The 22,038-nt window shown below is 36.6% G+C and overlaps 3 protein-coding genes across 3 annotated transcripts; all 3 read right to left on the bottom strand.

Moving 5' to 3' along the window:
* Window positions 1–448: 448 nt before the first annotated feature.
* Window positions 449–1,396, bottom strand: LOC123782601 (olfactory receptor 52E2-like). The gene has a single exon (XM_045782852.2). The coding sequence runs from the start codon at window positions 1,394–1,396 to the stop codon at window positions 449–451; it is 948 nt and encodes a 315-aa protein (XP_045638808.2).
* A 7,621-nt stretch (window positions 1,397–9,017) lies between these two features.
* LOC123782644 (olfactory receptor 52D1-like) lies at window positions 9,018–9,962 on the bottom strand. The gene has a single exon (XM_045782895.1). The coding sequence runs from the start codon at window positions 9,960–9,962 to the stop codon at window positions 9,018–9,020; it is 945 nt and encodes a 314-aa protein (XP_045638851.1).
* An 8,435-nt stretch (window positions 9,963–18,397) lies between these two features.
* Window positions 18,398–19,954, bottom strand: LOC123782660 (olfactory receptor 52K2-like). The gene is made up of 2 exons (XM_045782911.2): window positions 19,933–19,954; window positions 18,398–19,347 (listed from the first exon to the last, which is right to left on the bottom strand). Exon 2 carries the CDS (start codon window positions 19,340–19,342, stop codon window positions 18,398–18,400), a length of 945 nt encoding a protein of 314 aa, XP_045638867.2. The 5' UTR covers window positions 19,343–19,347; window positions 19,933–19,954.
* Between the last annotated feature and the right edge of the window lie 2,084 nt (window positions 19,955–22,038).

The raw sequence follows: 22,038 nt of genomic DNA, 5'->3' as shown, positions 1-22,038 counted from the left end.
GTGAGAGTACAAATCAACCCAATTCAGATTGCCATTTGGATTACCTAGTCTAAAATTCCTCCATTAAAAAAATAATGGTTAGATGGAGGTTCTTATCTGGTTAATTTTGTAAGATAAACTAATAAGCATGTTTCATAAAGACACTGAGCAAACCCATAACACACAGCAGAATAATTTCACACACTGAAATAATCTTACCTTTATTAAGTACTAAAATATCCTAGAAATAGTGCTAAACACTTTGTAACCATTAACTTATGACATAGATATTATTATATCTGTTTTACAGATGCTTGTTAGATAAATCAAATATAATTTCCACTTACAGAAATAGTAAGTGGAAGAATTAAAACTCTAATATTTGGTCTTGCTAAAGCTGGAATCCAACAACTGTATACCAAAGAATTATAGGAGGATGGGAATAAGTAGAAAATAGGACCCAGAATTCTCAGCTGATTTTAGTCATGAATAATTGTAGAACACATTCTCGGATCTGTCTAGTCCTTACTCCATAGATGATAGGGTTCAGCATCGGGGGTACCAACAAGTACATGTTGGCCAGCAGGATGTGGGTATGGCGAGGTATATGCTTACTAAAACGGTGGGTGAGGAAGGAGAAAAGAGCAGGGATGTAGAAGGTGAGGATGACACATACGTGGGACCCGCAAGTGCTGAGGGTCTTCAACCTGGTATCATTGGAAGGGAGATTAAATACGGTACGAAGTATCTGTACATAAGACAGAGAGATACATGTCACATCAGTCCCAACGATTAAGATAATGACCGCCAAACTATAAAGACTATTGATGGAAATGTCAGCACAAGCCAATTTCACCACAGCCATGTGCTCACAGTATGTGTGGGGGACTGCAGTGGACTGGCAGTACGGCCATCTCCTCACCAGGAAGGGATGTGGTATCATTAGTACTAACCCACGTAGAAGAGCCACCATGCCAACCTGAGCCACCACAGAATTTGTAAGAATGGATGAGTGTCTCAGTGGATTGCAGATTGCCACATACCGGTCGAGTGCCATGGCCACAAGAAGCCCTGACTCCACCCCAGAGAAAGCATGGATGAAAAACATCTGAGTAAGGCAGGCATGGAAGCTGATTTCATGATAATTGAACCAGAATACACCCAACATCTTGGGAAGAGTGGAGGTTGACAAGATGAGGTCTGTGATGGCCAACATGGAAAGAAAATAGAACATGGGCTCATGGAGAACAGTCTCAGTTTTGATGATGAAAAGGATGAGTATGTTTCCCATGAGGGCAACAATATACATTGAGCAGAAAGGGATGGATATCCAAATATGCAAGTCTTCTAGACCAGGTATGCCCATCAGGAAGAAGGTAATAGGATTGGTGAATGCAGTAGAATTCAAGTCAAGCATGGTGATTCTGGCTACATGAAGATATATTTTTGCTTTCTTCCTCTCCTTTGTGCCTGGGGTAGTCAAATGCACATATACTCTGATAAATATACCATAAAATTACTTAGTGTAAAAATACAACTGAGCAACTTTATTCATATTTTAAGTCCTCCTTGATGAGCTTCTCTGAAATTACAAGTATTGCATTACTCACTGCCAGCTATTAATCTTATTAAGAACTAGCTGGGGTACAGAGTGACTCCTTAGGCTGAGAAGCTCCACAGTGTTCTGCCTGACACTAAGTATTCTCTTTCTGTCTGTGATAGCCAGGCTGAGCAAAAGTTTTGGACTCTGAGAAACAAACTGAGGGCTTCAGAGGGGATGGGGGTGGGGGAATGGGATAGGCTGGTGATGGGTAGTAAGGAGGGCACGTATTGCATGGTGCACTGGGTGTTATATGCAACTAATGAATCATCGAACTTTACATCAAAAACCAGGGATGTACTGTATGGTGACTAACATAATATAATAAAAAAACATTAAAAAAAAGTTTTGATAAATAACTCAAGTTCCTCACATTAACAAGGCAATGGGGGGAAACCTGTAACATTGCCCTCACTGAAAAGCACCCCTCCAAAATAATTATGGTCTTGAAGACTCTTTGCATGAGGTAAATTCTAAATAGAAATGTTTGAAAACAAGACATGAAGGAATAATAAGCTCTCCCTACTTACAATACTTTGAATGACAATACTTTTGAAATTTGCTGCCCTGGTGAATTTTTGGCCATAAAAGAACAAGCATCTGATCACTTAAACGTATAATAGCTTTAAAACAGCAACAAAGTCATTGACACACCCAAACAAGTATGCTGGATTTTCTAGGATCCCTAGAAAAATGTGACTTGGAAAGATTGCCCATGTTTTCATGGTTATTCATATGTGTGTGTGTGTGTATATATTTATGTGTGTGTATATATTTATGTGTGTGTATATATATATGTGTGTATATATATGTGGGGAGATATATATACATAAACACACACACACACATATGTATATCCCCAAAGGATAACCATTAAATTAGTGTGTATATATGTATATATGTGTAATATATATAAATGTAAATGTGTAATGTATATATACATATATACAAATATATAATTGTGTAAATATGTGTATATATATGTATATATACACATGTGTGTATGTGTGTGTGTGTGTGTGTGTGTGTGTGTATATACATGGATATATATATTTCCCCAAAGAATAACCATTAAATTTGTTTAACACAGATCCTAGAGAGGGGAAGTTACTTGCTAAAGAACACAGCCTCTTTTTATTATGATTGAAGTGTAATTGATATACAATATTATATTAGTTTCAGGTGGATGACATAGCGATTCCACAATTCTGTACATTACTCATTAAGTCATTAAATCTTTCTTTATATCAAATGTATACTGTGGTGTTAACTGGGGTACATGAGCTTCTTACCACACCTAAGAAATTAGAATACACTTTGGGAAAGAAGGACTGATGAGCTCGAAATCAATCCAACAACATCAACATTTGGAAGTAGTAACAGTTGCTACCTTTTGATATCATGATATGTGCCACACACAATGCCTATGTCATTTCCAGTGCCCAGTTGCTGACTTGTATAAAATCTGATGAGGCCACCATTATTCTCAATTTATAAAAGAAGCAAATTAAACTTTCCATAAACTAAACATTCCTCTGAAGTCACACAATCAGCATGTCATAGGGGAAAACACACCCTAGTTTCACTCCAAGACTACACCTTTGTTCCACTACAATATGCAATAAAAATAAAGAGTAACTCATGTTAAAGGTTTTCACAGATTTTATCATAAATGATTCTCACAGCATATTCAGAAGCAATAAGGATGTACATTCTTATTTCTTTTGTTTTATATCCGTGGTTTTATGGATTGACTAATAGGGCTCATGCAAAATCCATAAGATAATCCTAAACTTTCTATTCCAACATCTCTGTTAATGCCCGATGTTCACTGTGAAACTCACTCACTGTGAAACTAATGATGAGTATGTTATTTCTTACTAAATTACTCCTAAGCCCAGAGAATATACCTGCATACACTTCCTTTTCCAAAGTTGGTACCAGCTGACTTGTGGACTGGAATTTCCAAAGGATAGTTGAGGAAAACTTCAAGAGCTTCCTCATCTAACCTTATAAATGGCTAGTTCTTTGTGGTGGGCTACACTGATTTACCTGTCAACAATGAGGCAATCCAGAGAAGTCTCTAACTTGTCTTCAGAGGGACCGCCTTGTCTTCATGCTCTCAGTTTATGTTCAGCACAGCTGGGTCTCAAGAGTCCTAAGTAATTTTGAGTATTTGTTCCTTAGCTCTAGAAAGCTCTTCCTCACACTAATATACTACAGTCCCCTCATCACTGCCTCTTTCACTTCTTAGGCTTGAGTATACATAGATGAGTTGTTTATCCCTCCAGATTAATTGTGTTGTTGAATCAAAGCCAGGAACTCAGAGATTTGAATTATTCCCACATGAAAGGCTAATTTCAGATTTTATAGCTCCACTGGGGGCAGTCCCAGGGGCTCAAACCCTGCAACAGATGTTTCCTTACCTTCTGAGAAATATAAATGGCGCTGGAGGGAATACACAATTACTCTCACAATTACTCCATCACATGATGTCAGTTGATAATGAAATTTGATTTGAGTGAGGCTTTGAAATGAATTAAAAAAAGCAGCAGTAAATTAAGAAAAAGTCAAGGGAAAATTGCAACAGTAGTATGTCCTGGAGATCTAATGCACAACATAATGATTACAGACAAAAATGCTGCATTATAAACTTCAAAGTAGCTAAGAGATTAGATTTTAAGTGTTCCTAACACCAAAAAAGAAATGGAATAAGATAACAAAAATATAAAAACTAAGATAAAAAATAAGAAATGATAAAAAAGATATGATTAAAGGTGTTAGCTAATGCTACAGTGGTAATCATACTGAGATATATAAATGTGCCAAATTAACAACTGTATACCTTAAACTAATACACTGTTATACATCAACTGTATCTCAATACAAATAAGTTTTTTAAAAAGTCAAGAGTTTCAGAACTCACAGAGATCTCAAAAGCAGATAGAGTAAAAAGATAGATTACCCAAATAGGCACATAAATATAAATTATTCTTGATAGAAGACTTATCAACATTAATGATAAACAAAATATTGTCACTTTATCCCAGAAATGCAAGTTTGGTTTAATATCTGATAATCAGTGAATATAACAGAAAAGGGAAAAAATATAATTATATCATTACGTGTAGAAAAAGCATTTGTTAAAATTCAATAGCCATTCATGACTAAAACTAAAATATCTTAGTATAGTCCAGAAATTAAGTTTACAGTGAGATGTTCTCAATCCAAGAAAAGTATATTCAAAACATAAATAAACTAAAACAGGAATTATCAAATGAAAATATAGAAGCATCTAACTATTAAGAAATTATTTTTTAACAATTACAGCAAAAGAAAACACAATCATGATTTTTAAAAAATGATTTGAAGAACAAATATCTTGCACAGGAAATGGTAAACTCTCCAATGTACAAAGAAATGTAGATTATGGAAGAGAAATCAATTCAAACAAACAGAAAATTTAGTGAAAGGGTATCTACAAGTAATTCAAAAGAGAGCAATTCTGTATGGACTATACATTTCTTTAAAATGGCTCATCTCATTAAAGAATGTTCAATATGCATATAACTTTGAACTGAAATGTAACATAATACAAGTAATATAAGTAATACAAATAATATAGTGATTCAGAATTTGCCTATAAATAGAAACAAAGGGGCTCCTGGCTAGCTCAGTTGGTAGAGTATGTGACTCTGGATCTCAGGGTCATGAGCTCAAGCCCCACCTTGGGCATAGAGCCTACTTAAAAACAAACAAACAAACTCATAGAACTACCCACTAAAAGGATGAAATTTACACTGCATAAATTTTATCTCAATAAACCTGACTTTAAAGGAGGGAATAGGGGAACCTGACTGGCTCAGTCAGTAGAGCACGTGAGTCTTGATCTTGGGGTTGTGGGTTTGAGCCCTACTTTGGGTGTAGAGATTACTTAAGAATAAAATATTTAAAAAATAAGCAAAAAATAAATAGAATCAGAAAATATTTACAATAGTCATTAATATAACAATACTTACAGACATAAGCTTAAATATATATAAATATAAATAAACTTAAATATAAACTTGAATACAAATTGAATTCCTATCAAAAAAATTCTAGACACACACATTATAACTGTTCACAAAAATTAGCTCTAAATGGATCACAGATTTAAATGTAAAGTGCAAAACTAAAACTTCCTTAAAGATAACATAGGAGAACATATGGATGACGTTGCATTGGTGATCGGTTTTTACAATACCAAAGGCACCACACATGAAATAATCATTTATTAATTAGACTCCAATTAAAATGTAAAACTTTTGTTCTATGAAGGACATGGTCAAAAGAATAAGCTGACTAGTCACAAAGTGGGAGAAAATATTTGCAAAGACATATCTGGTAAAAGATTGTTACACACAATATATAAGGAATTCTTGAAACTCAACAAGAAGAAAACGATCAACACAATTTAAATAGACGTCTCACCAAAGAAGGTATACAGATGGCTAGCAGCATATGAAGAGATGTGCAACATCATCTGTTATTAGAGAATTTTGGAAATTAAAGCAACAATGAGATACTGTAACACACCTACTATAATTGGGAAGATTCAATACACTGATAATACCAAATGCTGATGAGGATGCGGAACAATGGGAGCTCTTATTCATTGCTTGTCGAAATGCAAAATTGTACACTCCATTTGGAAGACAGTTTGGTGATTTCTTACAAAACTAAACATATTCTTACCATATGAGTCAGCAATCGGTATCCTTAGTATTTACCCAAAGGAGTTGAAAACTTATGCCCACACAAAAATATGCACATGAATGTTTATAACAACTTTATTCTTAATTGTCAATGATTAAGCAACCAAGGTGTTCTTTAGTAGGTGAATGAGTAAATAATCTGTGGTACAAAATCATCATCATCATCATCGTCATCATCCTGGTATATTCAGATAGTAGAATATTACTCAACACTAAAAATAAATAACATGTCAAGCCATGAAAGAACATAAAGGAACCTTGAATGCATATTATTAAATGAAAGAAGCCAAGGCTACATACTATATGATTGCAACTCTCTGACATTCTGGAAAATGTAAAACTAGGGAGACAGTAAAAAAAATCAGTGGTTTCAATGGCTGGGGAAAGGGAAGGGTGAAGAGGTAGAGGACAGAAGATTTTTACTGCAGTAAAAATTATTCTGTACGATTCTAGAACAATGGATACATGTTACATGTCATGATACATTTGTCAACATACAGCGAATGGACAACACCAAGGGTTAACCCTAATGCAAACTGTGGACTTCGAGTAATGGTGACGTGCTACTGTAAGTTAACTGACTGTAGCGAATGCATCACCTTCATGAGGGATGTTGAGTGTAGAGGACGCTATACGTATGTGGGGCCAGAGAATCTATGGGAACTCTCTGTACCCTCCTCTCAATTTTGCTTTGGGCCTAAAACTGTTCTAAAAAATAAAGTTTACATAATTGGGTAGATAGATAATAAGTGATCTCTGATTTTTTTTTAAGAAATAGAATGCCTTAGCAACAGACAGTTTAATAAGGTCCAATATATCTATACTAATGAATATTTTGTGGAAATCAAAAAGGATTAGATAGTGACATTGGTATTATTCTTAACATTCATATTCATAAAGTAAAATTTGAGTAATGTGGAATATCACTTAAAATATATATTCCATTTTCAGTAGCTTTTAAAACCACCTACATTCTCTTGATTCTAGTATTTCTTTTTTTTTCCTAATATTTCTTTCAACTACAAATAAAAATGTGGAAAATATAAAAGGATTGACAATTTGGTCACACTAGTTAACTCGAGAGAGACTTTTATGAATATATAGGGAATGGCAGAAAAAATAAAATGTAATTTCTACAGTAAGAAAAGTAAGTTTACTGTCCACATTATGGAAAATTATAAAATTTATGTACATTCTAGACCACAGTTTCATGAAAGAAAGACTAACAAAATGTCCATTGTGTTTGTTGTCAGTTTATTGGACTTACACTTTTTTTTTTTCTAAAGATCTATTAATGTATTTTGGTGGGGAGGGGTAGAGAGAGAGAGAATCTTCTTAATTCTGTGCTGAGCTTCTAGCCTGACATGAGCTTGATCTCACAACCCTGAGATCATGACCTGAGCCAAAACCGAGTCAGTTGCTTAACTGAGTCTGTGCCCCCCAGGTACCCCTGGGTTTACACTTCTAAACAAATGTCTTCCTTTTACCTTTTCAGTGTTCAAATTTTCCAAAAAATATTTCTTTTTTTTTTTAAGATTATTTATTTATTTATTTGACACAGAGAGAGAGACAGCCAGCGAGAGAGGGAACACAAGCAGGGGCAGTGGGAGAGGAGGAGCCTGATGTGGGGCTCGATCCAAGAATGCTGGGATCACGCCCTGAGCCGAAGGCAGATGCTTAACGACTGTGCCACCCAGGTGCCCCCCAAAAATATTTCCATTGCATTATTAGAAAAAGTAGGTAGTCATTGCCATATGAACACTGTGAATGAATTGATCTGTATCATATAAAGCCAATTTAATAACATGCTGCATTTCTCCTCAAAACTAACCTCAGTCTGAAATAGTTACTTTGATGAATAACAGTCCTGTTGGATGGGAAAATTGTATGCAGATTTTCAGCCGACTACTGTAATTTTCTGTTTCTGTTCCTTTCCCTTTGTTTTATACTTTTTCCCAAACTAAGAATTTTTAAGGTATATATTATTCTTGAAGCAAAACAGCTCTTAAATTCTAGCTGTGGCACAAGCTGATATATACAGAAGAGCTCTACTTATAAGTAGAGCTCACCTCTACACTGATTACACAAAATTGAAGAATATATGATAAGCTAAAACAAAACAAAACAATATATGATAAGTTAAGCCTCAGTTATAGGTCCAGTTTCTTTAAAATGGAAGCAAATTTAAAAACTTCAGAGACACACTGTGCCCTTTAAGTTTTTCTACTGTCAGTTCCTAGATTATTAACTGTTACAAGCAAGACAAAAAATGCTGACTATACTATACTGACCGATACTGGCATCAGTGTATTCGCCACTCCAGGTTGAGCGTGCCTGTGCTAAGGAATGATGGAATGAGAAAACATTTGTCATTGAAGAAACATACTACGTAACTTATGTACCTTGAACTTGATTCTAGGTGTTGGGAAATTTGTGTTGGGAGCAGAAAATCGGAAATGGCCCTGTACTAAAAATAGTAAAGTCTTTCACAAAATAGTGTATAATTGTTGGGACCTACTGCATTCCATATATTAATTACAAATTTTTATAGTAAGTATGGCCCAATAGTCACCTGGGAAATTTCTGTCTTCTTAAGTAATAGTGTTTTCCTTGAATATAAACAAGGCCATAATTCCGTGGTATCTGCCTCTTTGCTGGTTAACTAAAAACACCTTACAAACTCAAACATAGGTGTTTTTAAAGACTTTAAGAAACCTATCCCGGATATTTTTGGTTTTGACACCGTAGATGATAGGGTTCATCATCGGAGGGATAAGAAGATAAATGTTGGCTGTAAAGATGTGGATGTGCGGAGCTATGTTCTGACCAAATCTGTGGGTGATGAAGGAGAAAAAGGCAGGAATGTAGAACACTAAGATGACCCAAGCATGAGAGCCACATGTGCTTAAGGTCTTGAGTCTAGCCTCCTTTGATGGGAGTTGAAATACAGCATGAAGAATGAGAACATAAGAGCAGATTATCAATATGAAGTCCAGCCCACCTGAAAGGAAGGCAAGGATTAAGCCATAGAGTCTGTGGATCCTGGTGTTGGCACAGGCCAGCTTGATCAGGGCCATAAATTCGCAGTAGGTATGGGTGATGATGTTGGTTTTGCAGTAGGGAAGCCTCATCAGTAAGAAAGGATGAGGAGTCAGCAGGATAATTCCACGCAGGACAATGGCCAAACTCAAAGCCATGATCACTCCATGTGTAAGGATGGTGGAGTGCCTGAGAGGGTTGCAGATGGCCACATATCGGTCAAAGGCCATGGCCAATAAAAATCCCGACTCCATGGTGGACAGAGAGTGGATGAAGAATATCTGGGTGAGGCAAGCTTTAAAGCTAATTTCTCTGTCATTGAACCAGAAGAGGCTGAGAATCTTGGGAAGGGCACTGGTGCTAAGCATCAAGTCATTCAGAGAGAGCATGCAGAGGAAGAGATACATGGGCTCATGAAGACCGGGGTCCATCTTGATGATGAACACAAGGACACAATTCCCCATCAGAGCCAGTAGGTAGACCAGGCAAAAGGGGATGGAGATCCAGACATGAGCAGCCTCCAGCCCTGGGATTCCAAGGAGGAGGAAAGTAGTTGGGTGGAAACTGGTTCTATTTTGAACTAACATTTTCAGTCGTTAAACTTGCTGTAATTTAATTGTTGTCAACATTATTTTCAATAGGTTGAGTGTAAAAAAATGCTCTTTGTTTGCCCCTAAAATATGTGACCCATATCTTATGACAATCTATAGTAGGAAACCTTGTGCCAGATTCAGGTATGGGGGTGAGGAGGTAGAATTTGCTGGTAATTTGTTTTAATCTCAAAATTCAAAAGGTGAAGAGTGGGCTCTACCCTAGGGAAAGAATGAAGAGAACCTGAAGTTGTGATATTTTGCTGCATATCTCATTTGTTCTCCGCTGCATAAACACCACCTCGTAATTGCTGGAAACATACCATGTACTTATTTTGTTTATATTTTCACTAAGCAGATAAATAAGAACAAAAGAGGCTGCTTTTCAAATAAAAACTAGAAAGCTATTGCCCTGATTATGTCTCTGAAACATCTTTTGCCCTATCAGGCTTATTTTTTCTCTTCATTGGAAATTTTTTTTTTTTACATAAAACCCTTTATAAAAGCATATTGCTATTTTAGATTGAAAACACTTACTGAACCTAGTACAAATCAATTTCTGTGAATGTGATCAGACGGATATGCAAAAGCAAATATGAACATTTTGGACCACTTAAACCTTGATTTTTAGTTTTATTTGATCTTTGTTACTCTTACTTTATGAAGTTCAAACAAAGCATCCAGCCACGTCTCTCAGATACATTTCTATAGCAGCCGCAAAATTTATGCATTATTTCAGAATTTAACCTACTTCATTTATCATTATTTTTGGTCTTAGTATCTTTTAAATTGCCAAAATATTTTGTTCAGCTGCATGCACCAGTAAGCCCATAAAATATTATGGTTTTTTTTTTTTAAGATTTTATTTACTTATTTGACAGAGAGAGCGCACACGCATAAGCAGGGGTAGCAGCAGAGGGAGAGGGAGAAGCAGACTCCCCACTGAGCAGGGATCCCTATGCTGGGCTGGATCCCAGTATCCTGGGATCATGACCTGAGCCAAAGGCAGACACTCAACAGACTGAGCCACCCAGGTGGCCCCATAAAATATTATGGTTAAATAATTCTGTTTTTTTTCAATAAATAGCTTCCATTTTCAATTCCCTAAGCACTACCTTTCTTTTACTCACCTTCGCCTATATTGGAGACCTTCTAGATGCCCCTACAATTTAGCTTCTGAGGTAAAGAACGGCACAGCAAGAGCCCTTCCTGACCCTGCTTCTGTCCTGTGGCTGGAGTCCGTTCGCTGCTCACGAAACTAGCAAACTGTTAAATCTTTTTAATTCCTCCTCTGTTTTGCTCTGGAGTAGAAATGCCTGTCTCACATAGTCGTCCTATTTTTTCATCTGGCTGGCTGTTGCCTGGCTTGCACTCAGCTTTCAGATGGCGGTAAGACAAACCAGCTGTCTCCTACTTCTTGCTCTGGTGCCCATGGGTTTTTCAGGAAGGTTATGCAAAATTAATGCCCCATGGGGTTGGCGGTCAATGACCATGAATGAGAATATCTCTTTTTGTTCCTCTCGAGGAGTCTTACTGACCAGAGAGATGATAGCCTTTGAGAGTTTGCAGTCACTAGAGGACTAGCTTCAGGACCCAATAATAAAAGAGTCCATGGGTCATAATGGTGATTGTTTAATTGTACTTTTGTGGGACTAAACATTACAGATTGTATAGGGGAAACATCAGTCTTCACAGCATGAAGTTGATGAAACTTACATAGCCCCACATTTTTGAACAGTAGAGTTCTAAGTCAGTATGGTTTGAAGCCGTGCTAATAGAGTATTACCCAGGCCATATCTGCCGCAGAATCACCGGAAATGATCATATTTTCCCAGATAGTCCCTAAAATTTCATCTTCCCCCAGATATTGCCTAAGTTATATCAGCTCAGCTGATGTTATTTCCTTATCTTAAAAAGGAGGATAATAATATCTACTTTTCAGGAGTTATGTGATATTAAGATAAATAAATATAAACTAAAATTCCCCATTTACTATTTGACAAATAAAAAGTCATTTTATACTTATTATTATTGTTGTTATTTTAATGTTGCCATTCAAATGTAAGCCTGGAATTTCCATTTCCAAGTGAACATGAAGAACTAGTAACAATGTCAAGCAGAGTAATTAAATTCCTTGTTGTTCTTTGAGAGCCTTGGAAAGAATCTGTGAAATTAGTACTGACAATCATTGATGATCAATGAACTATTGATTGATTGATGACCAAGGAACTATTACATCAGACATGAGTCAAAACAGACCATATAATGAGTCATTTTGTCCCTTCTTCTACCGCTTCTCCTGTCATTAGTCTTCTCTGACCAGTCTGCAGTTACGGACTTCCCTGGGCCATCAACTGCACCACTAATTTTGCGTCTGATGTTCATGTTGTTTGTGATATCTTCACTAAAGCTCATAGGGCAAATGATTTGCCCAAATCAAACAGAGAGCAACTGAGGATGTCTCAGAGAACACATTTAGAATTGGGAGATTTAATATGTCAACTTGAGTGGAAGGGAAAAAAACCACAATGCTATATAACATATTTTATCTTGGAATCTTTGTTTCCTTTCTCAAAGACAAAAGTCCCTGTTTCCCTTCTCTCAGTTAGTGTGGCGTAAAAGGCCCTTATGGATATGTAAACTGCAAGGAAAGCAGTCTTATTAATATCAGGAGTCTATTCCGTAGAGAGTCAAATAATAAGAAAAATGTGTTAAATATCAGGAATTCCATATCCTATTTTTTCTCTTCTTTTTTTTTAAAGATTTAAATAAATAGATAGAAATAGATACATTGATATGTAGCTAGATACGTGGACATATATTTCTGATTAGTATAATAATCTGGAATACTTTGAACGCCAGGCTTTTAGTCTTCTTCTGTAAACCTGGGAAACTAAGCAGCTAAGCCTTCTAAATGGACGGAGCTTCCTTTTGTTAAGGCCAGCGTGGGCATCTTTAGGTAAAATCTGCCGAACCTCAGGCTGTAGAGGAAGACCTGGTTTCGGGGTTGGTTTTGTATTGATCACAACCATTTTCATATAATTTAATCTTCGCGATCTCAAATTTCCTATACTTTAAAATATGGATGCTAGTAGTACATATATCATAATGTCGATATGAAGCTTAAATAAATTAATATGGCTTAGTGTTAAATAGCATGAATAACATAGTGATCATGTTAATAAGTGGTGGTGATTAATGATGATGGGAGTTGTCGTGGTGATAATAAATGGTGCATAGATTTTCTTCCTCTGAGACTCTGTTGGATTTAAAGATTTTCTCATGAAAAGGGAAATCTTCCTTTTAAAGCCAGCTGCCTTTACGGGGCTCCGGTTCTGCTAGTTCTTCTGTGCCGCAAATCGGACATGGGTAAACACCTGTGCAAAGATGGGATAGCAATAAATTCCTGACTGTGACTGATGGGGGGATTATGTCTAGAACTCATTACAAATAAAAATACAGGCAAAGTTTATGCAGATGAAAGCAACATCCTCCAAACGCAACTCTACTTCTAATACAAGTATATTTAAGACAAAGTACTTGCTTTATTTTTTATGTTAACTTCCTTTTTTCTTTTTCATTTTTTAAATTTAGATTCAATTAACCAACTTATAGCGAGTCATTAGTTTCAGATGTAGTGTTCAATAATTTATCAGTTGTGTAAAATACTTGCTTTAAATTGCCTTATTTCTCAGTTGGCTCAGAATGCAGGCAGGGCAAACATTGGTCACATGCTGCCCCTTGTCCCACATCCCTAAACCAAGTAATACCGTTTTCCCTTTCTCTTCTTTTCTCTCCACTATGTGTCTGTAGTATCTGCCAGAAAGCCTCTCTGAGGAGTTTCTACTGAGTTTTGGGTAAAAGATGGGGGATAGGCATCTTTCCACATGAGAAAATGTGATAAAAAACATAAATATATTTCCAAATGTGAAGGTAGTCTTTGAAATGGAAAACACCCTCCCATATTTTTTGTGAAGTTTGTCAGATTTGTTTATGATGAAAAATTGGAAATCCCTTTTTTGTCAGGGATGAAACTTATCTAGAATTATTGTGATTCTCTGTAGGGGTTATTCTTTCTCATAATCCTCCCAGAACACACTCTTCTTCTTATCAAGAAAATCCCTGTACCCACTAAGTTCAATTGAAGCAGGTATTAACTTCCCAGGAAACTATCTCTGAATGTCTCTGGTAATAAAGCCTAGCTTATTTGCCTCTCATTTGCACTCATAGAACACACTTTCAAATAGTTGACATTTTTATACAATGTTACGTATATGTACAATGTATATTTAAATTTTTTTTAAAGATTTTATTTATTTATTCGATAGAGACAGAGACAGCCAACGAGAGAGGGAACACAAGCAGGGGGAGTGGGAGAGGAAGAAGCAGGCTCATAGCGGAGGAGCCTGATGTGGGGCGCGATCCCATAACGCCGGGATCACGTCCTGAGCCGAAGGCAGATGCTTAACCGCTGTGCCACCCAGGCGCCCAACGTATATTTAAATTTATCTTCTAAATAAATTGCAGGATTCCTGAGAGCAACATCTAAATGTTATCACTGTTTTATGCCTGATATCTGGCAATAAGCCTTCCATGGAGTTGGCTCTTTCCATAGGGAAAAATTAATTGCATTAAAAATAGAATTATACATTTACTTATCATTAAATGATACCTGCTACAGAAAATACTGTAGGGAATAAAGTTTAGAATAGATTCAGTCCCTATTTCATTATTTAAATAAAAAAGAACAATATTAACCTGTTCCTAGCTAATTTAAAAACTCTTCCAGATATCCCTAGATATCACTAAAACACAAAAAACAACTGTGTAATGTCACATCAATTATATCTATTCAATATAGGTATAATTAACATCAATTGCTTAATTATTTACATTTGCCTCATCACTTGCATGTTAGAGTATATATGCAAAATAATGAACAGAATAGATATGAATTATTTTCTTTTAGTTAATTTTATTATTTTTTTATAATGGTCAATTAGCCAACATACAGTACATCATTAGTTTTCGTTGTAGTGGTCATAAATATTCTACTCTCTGTGTCACCAATAACATACATCCTCTCATAAATACATAATTAAAAAATCATGACACATTTATATTCATTTCATTAGCAAATTAAAATGGAACAATCAGAGCAAATCGAAATGATTAATTACCTACTGAGATTATCTGAATAAGTTCTGGTGTCAGTAAGAGAGAGGTGAATCAAAAAACAAATAGGATGAATGGATAAATGATAGAGGGATGAACAGAAAGATAGATATGAGATAAAGGAAACAGCTACATGGGAAGGGGAGAATCAAGGGAGTGAGAAAACATGATGGATATTTACTGTGTTTTTTCCCACTTTTCTGTTTCTTTAAAAATATTTGTAATAAAAATTTGGGGGAAGAAGGGAGACGCAGCTCTGGTCGTTACTGCTATTCAGTAGTGGGGAAGGAGAATGAGAATTTGCTTTCTATAATGGGGGCCTTTCCATGTCTCTTAGGTTGGACTATAGTCTTCACAGCCTTTTCTATTTCCTTAGGAGATATTTTCACTTAATGTAATGGGGGGCGCCTGGGTGGCACAGCGGTTAAGCGTCTGCCTTCGGCTCAGGGCGTGATCCCGACATTCTGGGATCGAGCCCCACATCAGGCTCCTCCGCTGGGAGCCTGCTTCTTCCTCTCCCGCTCCCCCTGTTTGTGTTCCCTCTCTCGCTGGCTGTCTCTCTCTGTCAAATAAATAAATAAAATCTTTTTAAAAAGGTAATGGCAATATCATGATAAAATGAAATTCATTTAAAGAATACAAGGAAAAGGTAACACCTTAAAGAGTAAAGCTACAGTCCACTCTGCATCCTTTTGGATAGGCTTGTCCTCCACTGAAGTATTTCATGGCAATCTGTGTAGATACATTGTGTGTGTGTATGCATGTGTCTCTGTGTGTTTACTTCACCAGTGAATAGTATGGGAAAATGTTTCTCAATTTGTATAGTGAAGACTCAGATATAAGAGTTTAGATAGCTAAGGATTTCTAAATTTGAATTTAAAGGATTATATGGGGACATTTGTTTCTGGACAAGTTGGAGTAACTGAGACCTGCATGAAAGAACTAAAATACCATAAAATATATGAAGTAAAGGCATTCAAGATATTGGACATCAGATAGTGAAGGACAATGGAACCTGAGGAATGGGAAATAAATGAGGTTATCACCAAGCTACTGCATAAGGAAAGTTATCAAAACACATTAGGGAAAGGTAGAACCCAGGCAGAGTTCAACATGATTCCTAAATTCAGGATCTGGAGCTGGGATTCTTGGGATTATAAAATAATTCGGAATAGTCAACCACTATACCAAAGAGAAGATATCTGCACAGAGAAGGAACTCTTTTGATCTTCAGAAGGACTGCATTAAAAACTTACTTTAGTACTAATTAGTTCATGCGTGAACTAATTAGTTCAGATTAGTTTGAACTAATCTACCCAAAACATATGTGGACCAGTCTACCCAAAATTGGAGGAAGAACCACACACAAAAACTTAGGACAATATTTGAAGCCAACCCTTTTTGAGCAGCCATACTGGAATTTTTCATAATTTATTGTGATATCTATATCAACAGAGTAATCTCTATGTCACAAAAACACAATAGATAGAGAAAGATATGGGGAGACCATACAGTGGGGCAAAATGAGTACTAGATGCTCTGCTTTCACATAATACAGCCTAAAACCAAAACCTGACAAGATCGACCAATTTTCAATCGAATCAAGTCTCAGAATAAAGCTTGAAAACATAGAAATTAAAAAAAAAATTAGCATCCAACAAGGTAAAATACACAAGGTCTGGCATTCTTTCCTACTTACCAGTCATGAAATTAAGTAGAAAAATAAAATTCATAGCAAGTGAGAACAATGAATCAATTGAAACTTACCCAGACAATGACACAAATATTAGAATTAATAGACACAGGTATTTAAAGTCTTTACAAATGCTTTCTGTGTCTTTGAAAACGAGCATCCTAGTATCCAAGGGAAGGGATAAAATTCACCATCAAAATAAACTGTCACTATTAGACACAGCTGGAAGTTCACTAAAATGCTCCATTCAAAAGGCTTTTTTTTTTTTTTTAATTTGACATGACTCAGAATTCACCCTATGAGAAAAAGGCATTTGTAGTGGCAATTGTTTAACATTTGAGTATCTTAAGGCAAATTTACTGATTGGGCTAACAAAAGACTGACCATAAAACTTAAACAACAAACAAACAAACAGAAAACAGAGATTGAGATGTCCATCAGAGGATTTGAAAAGTTCAAACATACTCCTAGGAATCTAGAAAACCACATACCTGTGTGCATAGCACATGCACAAGATTAAAAAAACAAACCAACAAACAAAAAACAACACTCGATGGGGCGCCTGGGGGGCACAGCGGTTAAGCGTCTGCCTTCGGCTCAGGGCGTGATCCCAGCGTTATGGGATCGAGACCCACGTCAGGCTCCTCCACTGTGAGCCTGCTCCTTCCTCTCCCACTCCCCCTGCTTGTGTTCCCTCTCTCGCTGGCTGTCGCTCTCTCTCTGTCAAATAAATAAATAAAAATCTTAAAAAAACAACACTCGAAATAAAAATTCTGCTTTTTAATCGAAGACTTGATATCTGCTATTATAAATAAGTTCTACAAGCTAAAAGAAACCAAGTGTAAAGAAGAAAAAGAAAGATTGAGAATTGTGTCACCAAATAGAGAATATAAATAAAGAGAGAGGAATTATAAAAAAAGAACCAAATATAATGGCAAAGTATAATAAATGAAATGTAAAATTCACTACAGGTGCTCAAAAGCATATTTGAACTTGTAGAAAAAAACGAATAAGCAAACTTGATGAGAGGCCAATTGAGACTATTCAACTAGAGAAGCAAGGGAAGAAATGCAGAAAAATGAAGAGTCTCAAAAACTTGCAGGATACTAACAAAAACAGCAACATACCTATAAAGAAAATCTGAGAACGACAAGAAAGACAGAAATAACATTTGAAGAAATAATGGCTGAAGTTTTTCAAAAATTAATTAAAAAAAAACCCTTTAATCCTCATATACAAGAAGCTCAGCAAATTCCAAGTAAAATGAATATAAGATATTCTTTACTAGAGTGTCAGTCAAACTTTTGAAAGAAGAGAACAAAGGGAGAATCTTGAAAGCAGTAAGATATGCTTTTTTTTTTTTTAAAGATTTTATTTATTTATTTGACAGAGATAGAGACAGCCAGCGAGAGAGGGAACACAGTCAGGGGGAGTGGGAGAGGAAGAAGCAGGCTCATAGCGGAGGAGCCTGATGTGGGGCTCGATCCCAGAACACCGGGATCACGCCCTGAGCCGAAGGCAGACACTTAACCGCTGTGCCACCCAGGCGCCCCGAGATATGCTTTTAAACACATTTTATTGTTAAGAATTTAAAGAATCTCTCCCTGATTCTCTTGGTTTTCACACCATAAATAATAGGGTTCATCATAGGTGGAATAAGAAGATATACATTGGCTATAAAAATGTGGATATGTGGAGCAATGTGCTGGCCAAACCTATGAGTGAGAAAAGAGAAAAAAGCTGGCGTATAAAACACTAAGATGACCCATACATGGGAGACACAGGTACTTAAGGTCTTGAGGCGGGCAGCCTTGGATGGGAGATTAAAGACAGTGAGAAGAATAAGGACATAAGAACAGATAATCAATATGAAATCCAATCCCCCTGTCAGGAATGCCACAATTAGACTGTAGGCTGTACGAATCTTGGTCTCAGCGCAAACCAGCTTTATCAGGGCCATAAACTCGCAGTAGGTATGCGGGATGACATTAGTTCTGCAGTAGGAAAGCCACCGCAGTAGAAAGGGGTGTGGACTGAGGAGTATAGCTCCTCTGAAGACGATGACCAAACCCAAGCCTACGATCACTGCAGGAGTTAGGATAGTGGAATGTCTTAATGGGTGGCAGATGGCTACGTAGCGGTCAAAAGCCATGGCCAAGATAAATCCAGATTCCATAGTAGACAGAGAATGAATAAGATACATTTGAGTGAGGCAGGCTTCAAAATAGATCTCTCTGTAATTGAACCAGAAGAGGCTGAGTATCTTGGGAAGCGTAGAAGAAGTAAGCATCAAATCAGCCACTGATAGCATGCATAGAAAGAGGTACATAGGTTCATGCAGTTTGTGGTCTGTCTTGACAATGAATAGAAGGGCAACGTTTCCCATTAGCGACACTATGTAGACGAGGCAAAAAGGAATAGAAATCCATACGTGGACAGCCTCCAATCCTGGAATGCCAAGCAGTAGGAAGGTGGTAGGGTGAAGATTGGTCCTGTTGTAATTGAACATTATGAAAACAGTAGATATTCCATGACCCTGTCCAAATTTTAAAAAATCACAAAAGTTATAAATCTACCAATACCAATTTATCTCATTATTATGGACCAGAAGAGATGCTGGCTATTGAATTATTTCTTCAGTAGTATAATCTTGAAATGCACCAAATACATGGGACTGTGCTTTTTGGGGTGAAAAAAATTAGTAGAAAAGGATCTATCTATCTATCTATCTATCTATCTATCTATCTATCTATCTATCTACCTATCTATCTATCTATCACCCTGCCTTTTATTTTCAGCGTTGCTCAGCTAGCTAGATGCATTTCAGTAGTATTATAGAAGTATCAGTTGATATATTGCTGAGCATGAGGATACAATTTTCTACTGTTTAAGACAGGCAAAAAAATACCACCATCACGAATGAGATCAGTGATTTGTTATATTTTAACCCCTCTTATTCCCTTCCCAATGATAGTGCTTATAGATATAAGGAAAAGGTTACTGAAGAAATACTAAAGAACAATTGAGGAAATTAGCTAAAAAGGCAGAATGAAGAGGTATGAACCAAACTCGTCCTATTTTTAAAGTTGAGTCATTGAGCTGATAAGTGAAGGACACTTCTCTTTATAAAATCAGCTCAACTGAATGATAAGAAAATACTTAGCAAAGGACTATAGAGAAAATGACTAAGTCTGGAAAACACAGGTATTCAGATTACCAGATATTTGTGTTTTTTGTAAAAGATCAATCAAATTTTTCCAGAAGGTAAATAATACATTCTTCCATCACATGATACACTTCACACTGACTTTTATTTCCAAAGCAATTTTTTTCTTCCCTCTATGCCCTATGCTGTGCCTTTTATTCTTGTGACTTATTCATTCCATAACTGGAGGCCTCTGTCTCCCACTCCTCTTCACCCATTTTGTCCATGTTCCACCCCCTTCCTTCTAGCAACCATCAGTTTGTTGTCTGTGTTTACAGGTCTAATACCTGAAGCCAACTTTTAAATGCAACTCTTGGCTCTCATATATCAGCTTGCCAAAAAGCATGCCTTAGAATCTGTGAAAAATTATTTTGGAAAGGTGTCCTTCCAATACTAAATTTTGAATTGATAAATCATTATTTTGCTTCAAATATGGGCATATGGTGGGCTTATATAACATGAGGTATCCTTTCACTCTGAATAAAACTAAGTATGATTTTTTTTTTTTACGTTTTTGACCACTGCAGCTCAGGATTAAATCCTAGGAGTAGATTAACAGAAGTTATGAACAAAGGTTACATATCAGCTTAAATATTGAGTTCATCTTCTTCTACCTTATTTTTTTGTCAAGAAATTTAACCATGCTTCAGAGAGTCGTAAGTCCACACTACTTAACCCTGGACCTAGAACCCCATCCTAGGCTCCATCATTCCCTTCTCATGGAAGCACTGAATTTTCCCATCCCAACTCAATTATAATTTTACAGCCTGTAACCTGGTTATCTTACCTCTACAATAAGATGGTCTCATTGCTCACCGTGAGGGTCAGCTTAATATTGGCTATAACTATAACAAGAGCCATTATACCTCTTCTCCTGGGGGACCAGAGGCCGGCAAGGAATATCCTGCCTATCACCGCCCATGAGAACGCTCTCTGATTGTAAGCAATTTCACTAATCTCTCCCAGTCTCTCCAGACACAATCTGGTCTCTTGAAGGGAATCAATCTTGTAGTGTCTTTGCCAACTAAGCTCTTGGCTTAGAAACCAGTAAGAGATGGCCTCTGGACTCCAGGTCTCTTGAGATACCTGATTTATTACACTCCCTGGGCTTAAGCACATGCAGGTACTGTGAATTAATGCCTTCTTACAATGTATGTTATGAGAGCTAGAAGGAGTGGGGGATACCAGAGACGTGTATGTTTACTAATTAATTAGGGCGTCCACATTAACATCCCTACATGTCTCCAGATATTCTTAAGTAACTTACTCAAACCTTATTTAGTTCTGAAAAAACAGCTGAAGCTCCAGGTTATTTTCTAGTCATGTTCTTGTTCCTGAATCCCCCCGAACTTTACTTGTTTGATCGAGTACGGGATATTCATTATCCCCCAAATGAATCATTATTTGCATTTTGGTTGGTATGTTATGCAAATATTGGGTATGTTTTCCTTATAGATATGTTCTTGCTCATCCTCCTCTCCTATTTCTGTTTTTCAGGAGTGATGAATATTATAGGCTGTATTTTCCAGAATCACGAATCATCTGTATTTATCCTGGATTTGTTCAGTGGAGGCACTGGCAGGAAAATATTAGGGAAGAGGAAAGGAAAACTTGGTTTATGTCTCCCTATTTCTCACTCTTTACAACTGCATCTGCTCCAGGACTCCAGATCCTGCCAGAGGGGACTTCCATGGCTTCAGCTTCCACTGAGAGACTTGTATCTTTGAGATATGATTGAACTGCTAGTTCCTCTCTCTCTGTTTCACTGACCTAGAGTTGGTATGGCTTCCCATAGTTCTTTTTAAAATTTTTTTGTATTTCTTAAGTAGATTTGATGTTTACCATGGAACTCGATGCAAGGCTTGAACTCATGACCCCAAGATCAAGACCTGAGCTAAGATCAAGATCAGAGGCTTAACCAACTAAGCCACACAGGTGCCCAGATGAGTACCTATAGTTCTTAATTTCTGGGAGACTTTATTTTTGAATATTTAATTTCT

This window comes from Ursus americanus, chromosome 16 (genome assembly GCF_024610735.1).
Source record: "Ursus americanus isolate L20-20 chromosome 16, mUrsAme1.1.p, whole genome shotgun sequence".
NCBI lineage: Eukaryota > Metazoa > Chordata > Mammalia > Carnivora > Ursidae > Ursus > Ursus americanus.
Note: the sequence above shows the minus strand (reverse complement) of the source record. Positions and strands in the feature narration are given on the sequence as shown.

What these genes read in the sequence shown, in the direction of transcription:
- LOC123782601 (XM_045782852.2), bottom strand. Translation starts at nt 1,396, where the DNA reads ATGCTTGACTTGAATTCTACTGCATTCACCAATCCTATTACCTTCTTC.
- LOC123782644 (XM_045782895.1), bottom strand. Translation starts at nt 9,962, where the DNA reads ATGTTAGTTCAAAATAGAACCAGTTTCCACCCAACTACTTTCCTCCTC.
- LOC123782660 (XM_045782911.2), bottom strand. Translation starts at nt 19,342, where the DNA reads ATGTTCAATTACAACAGGACCAATCTTCACCCTACCACCTTCCTACTG.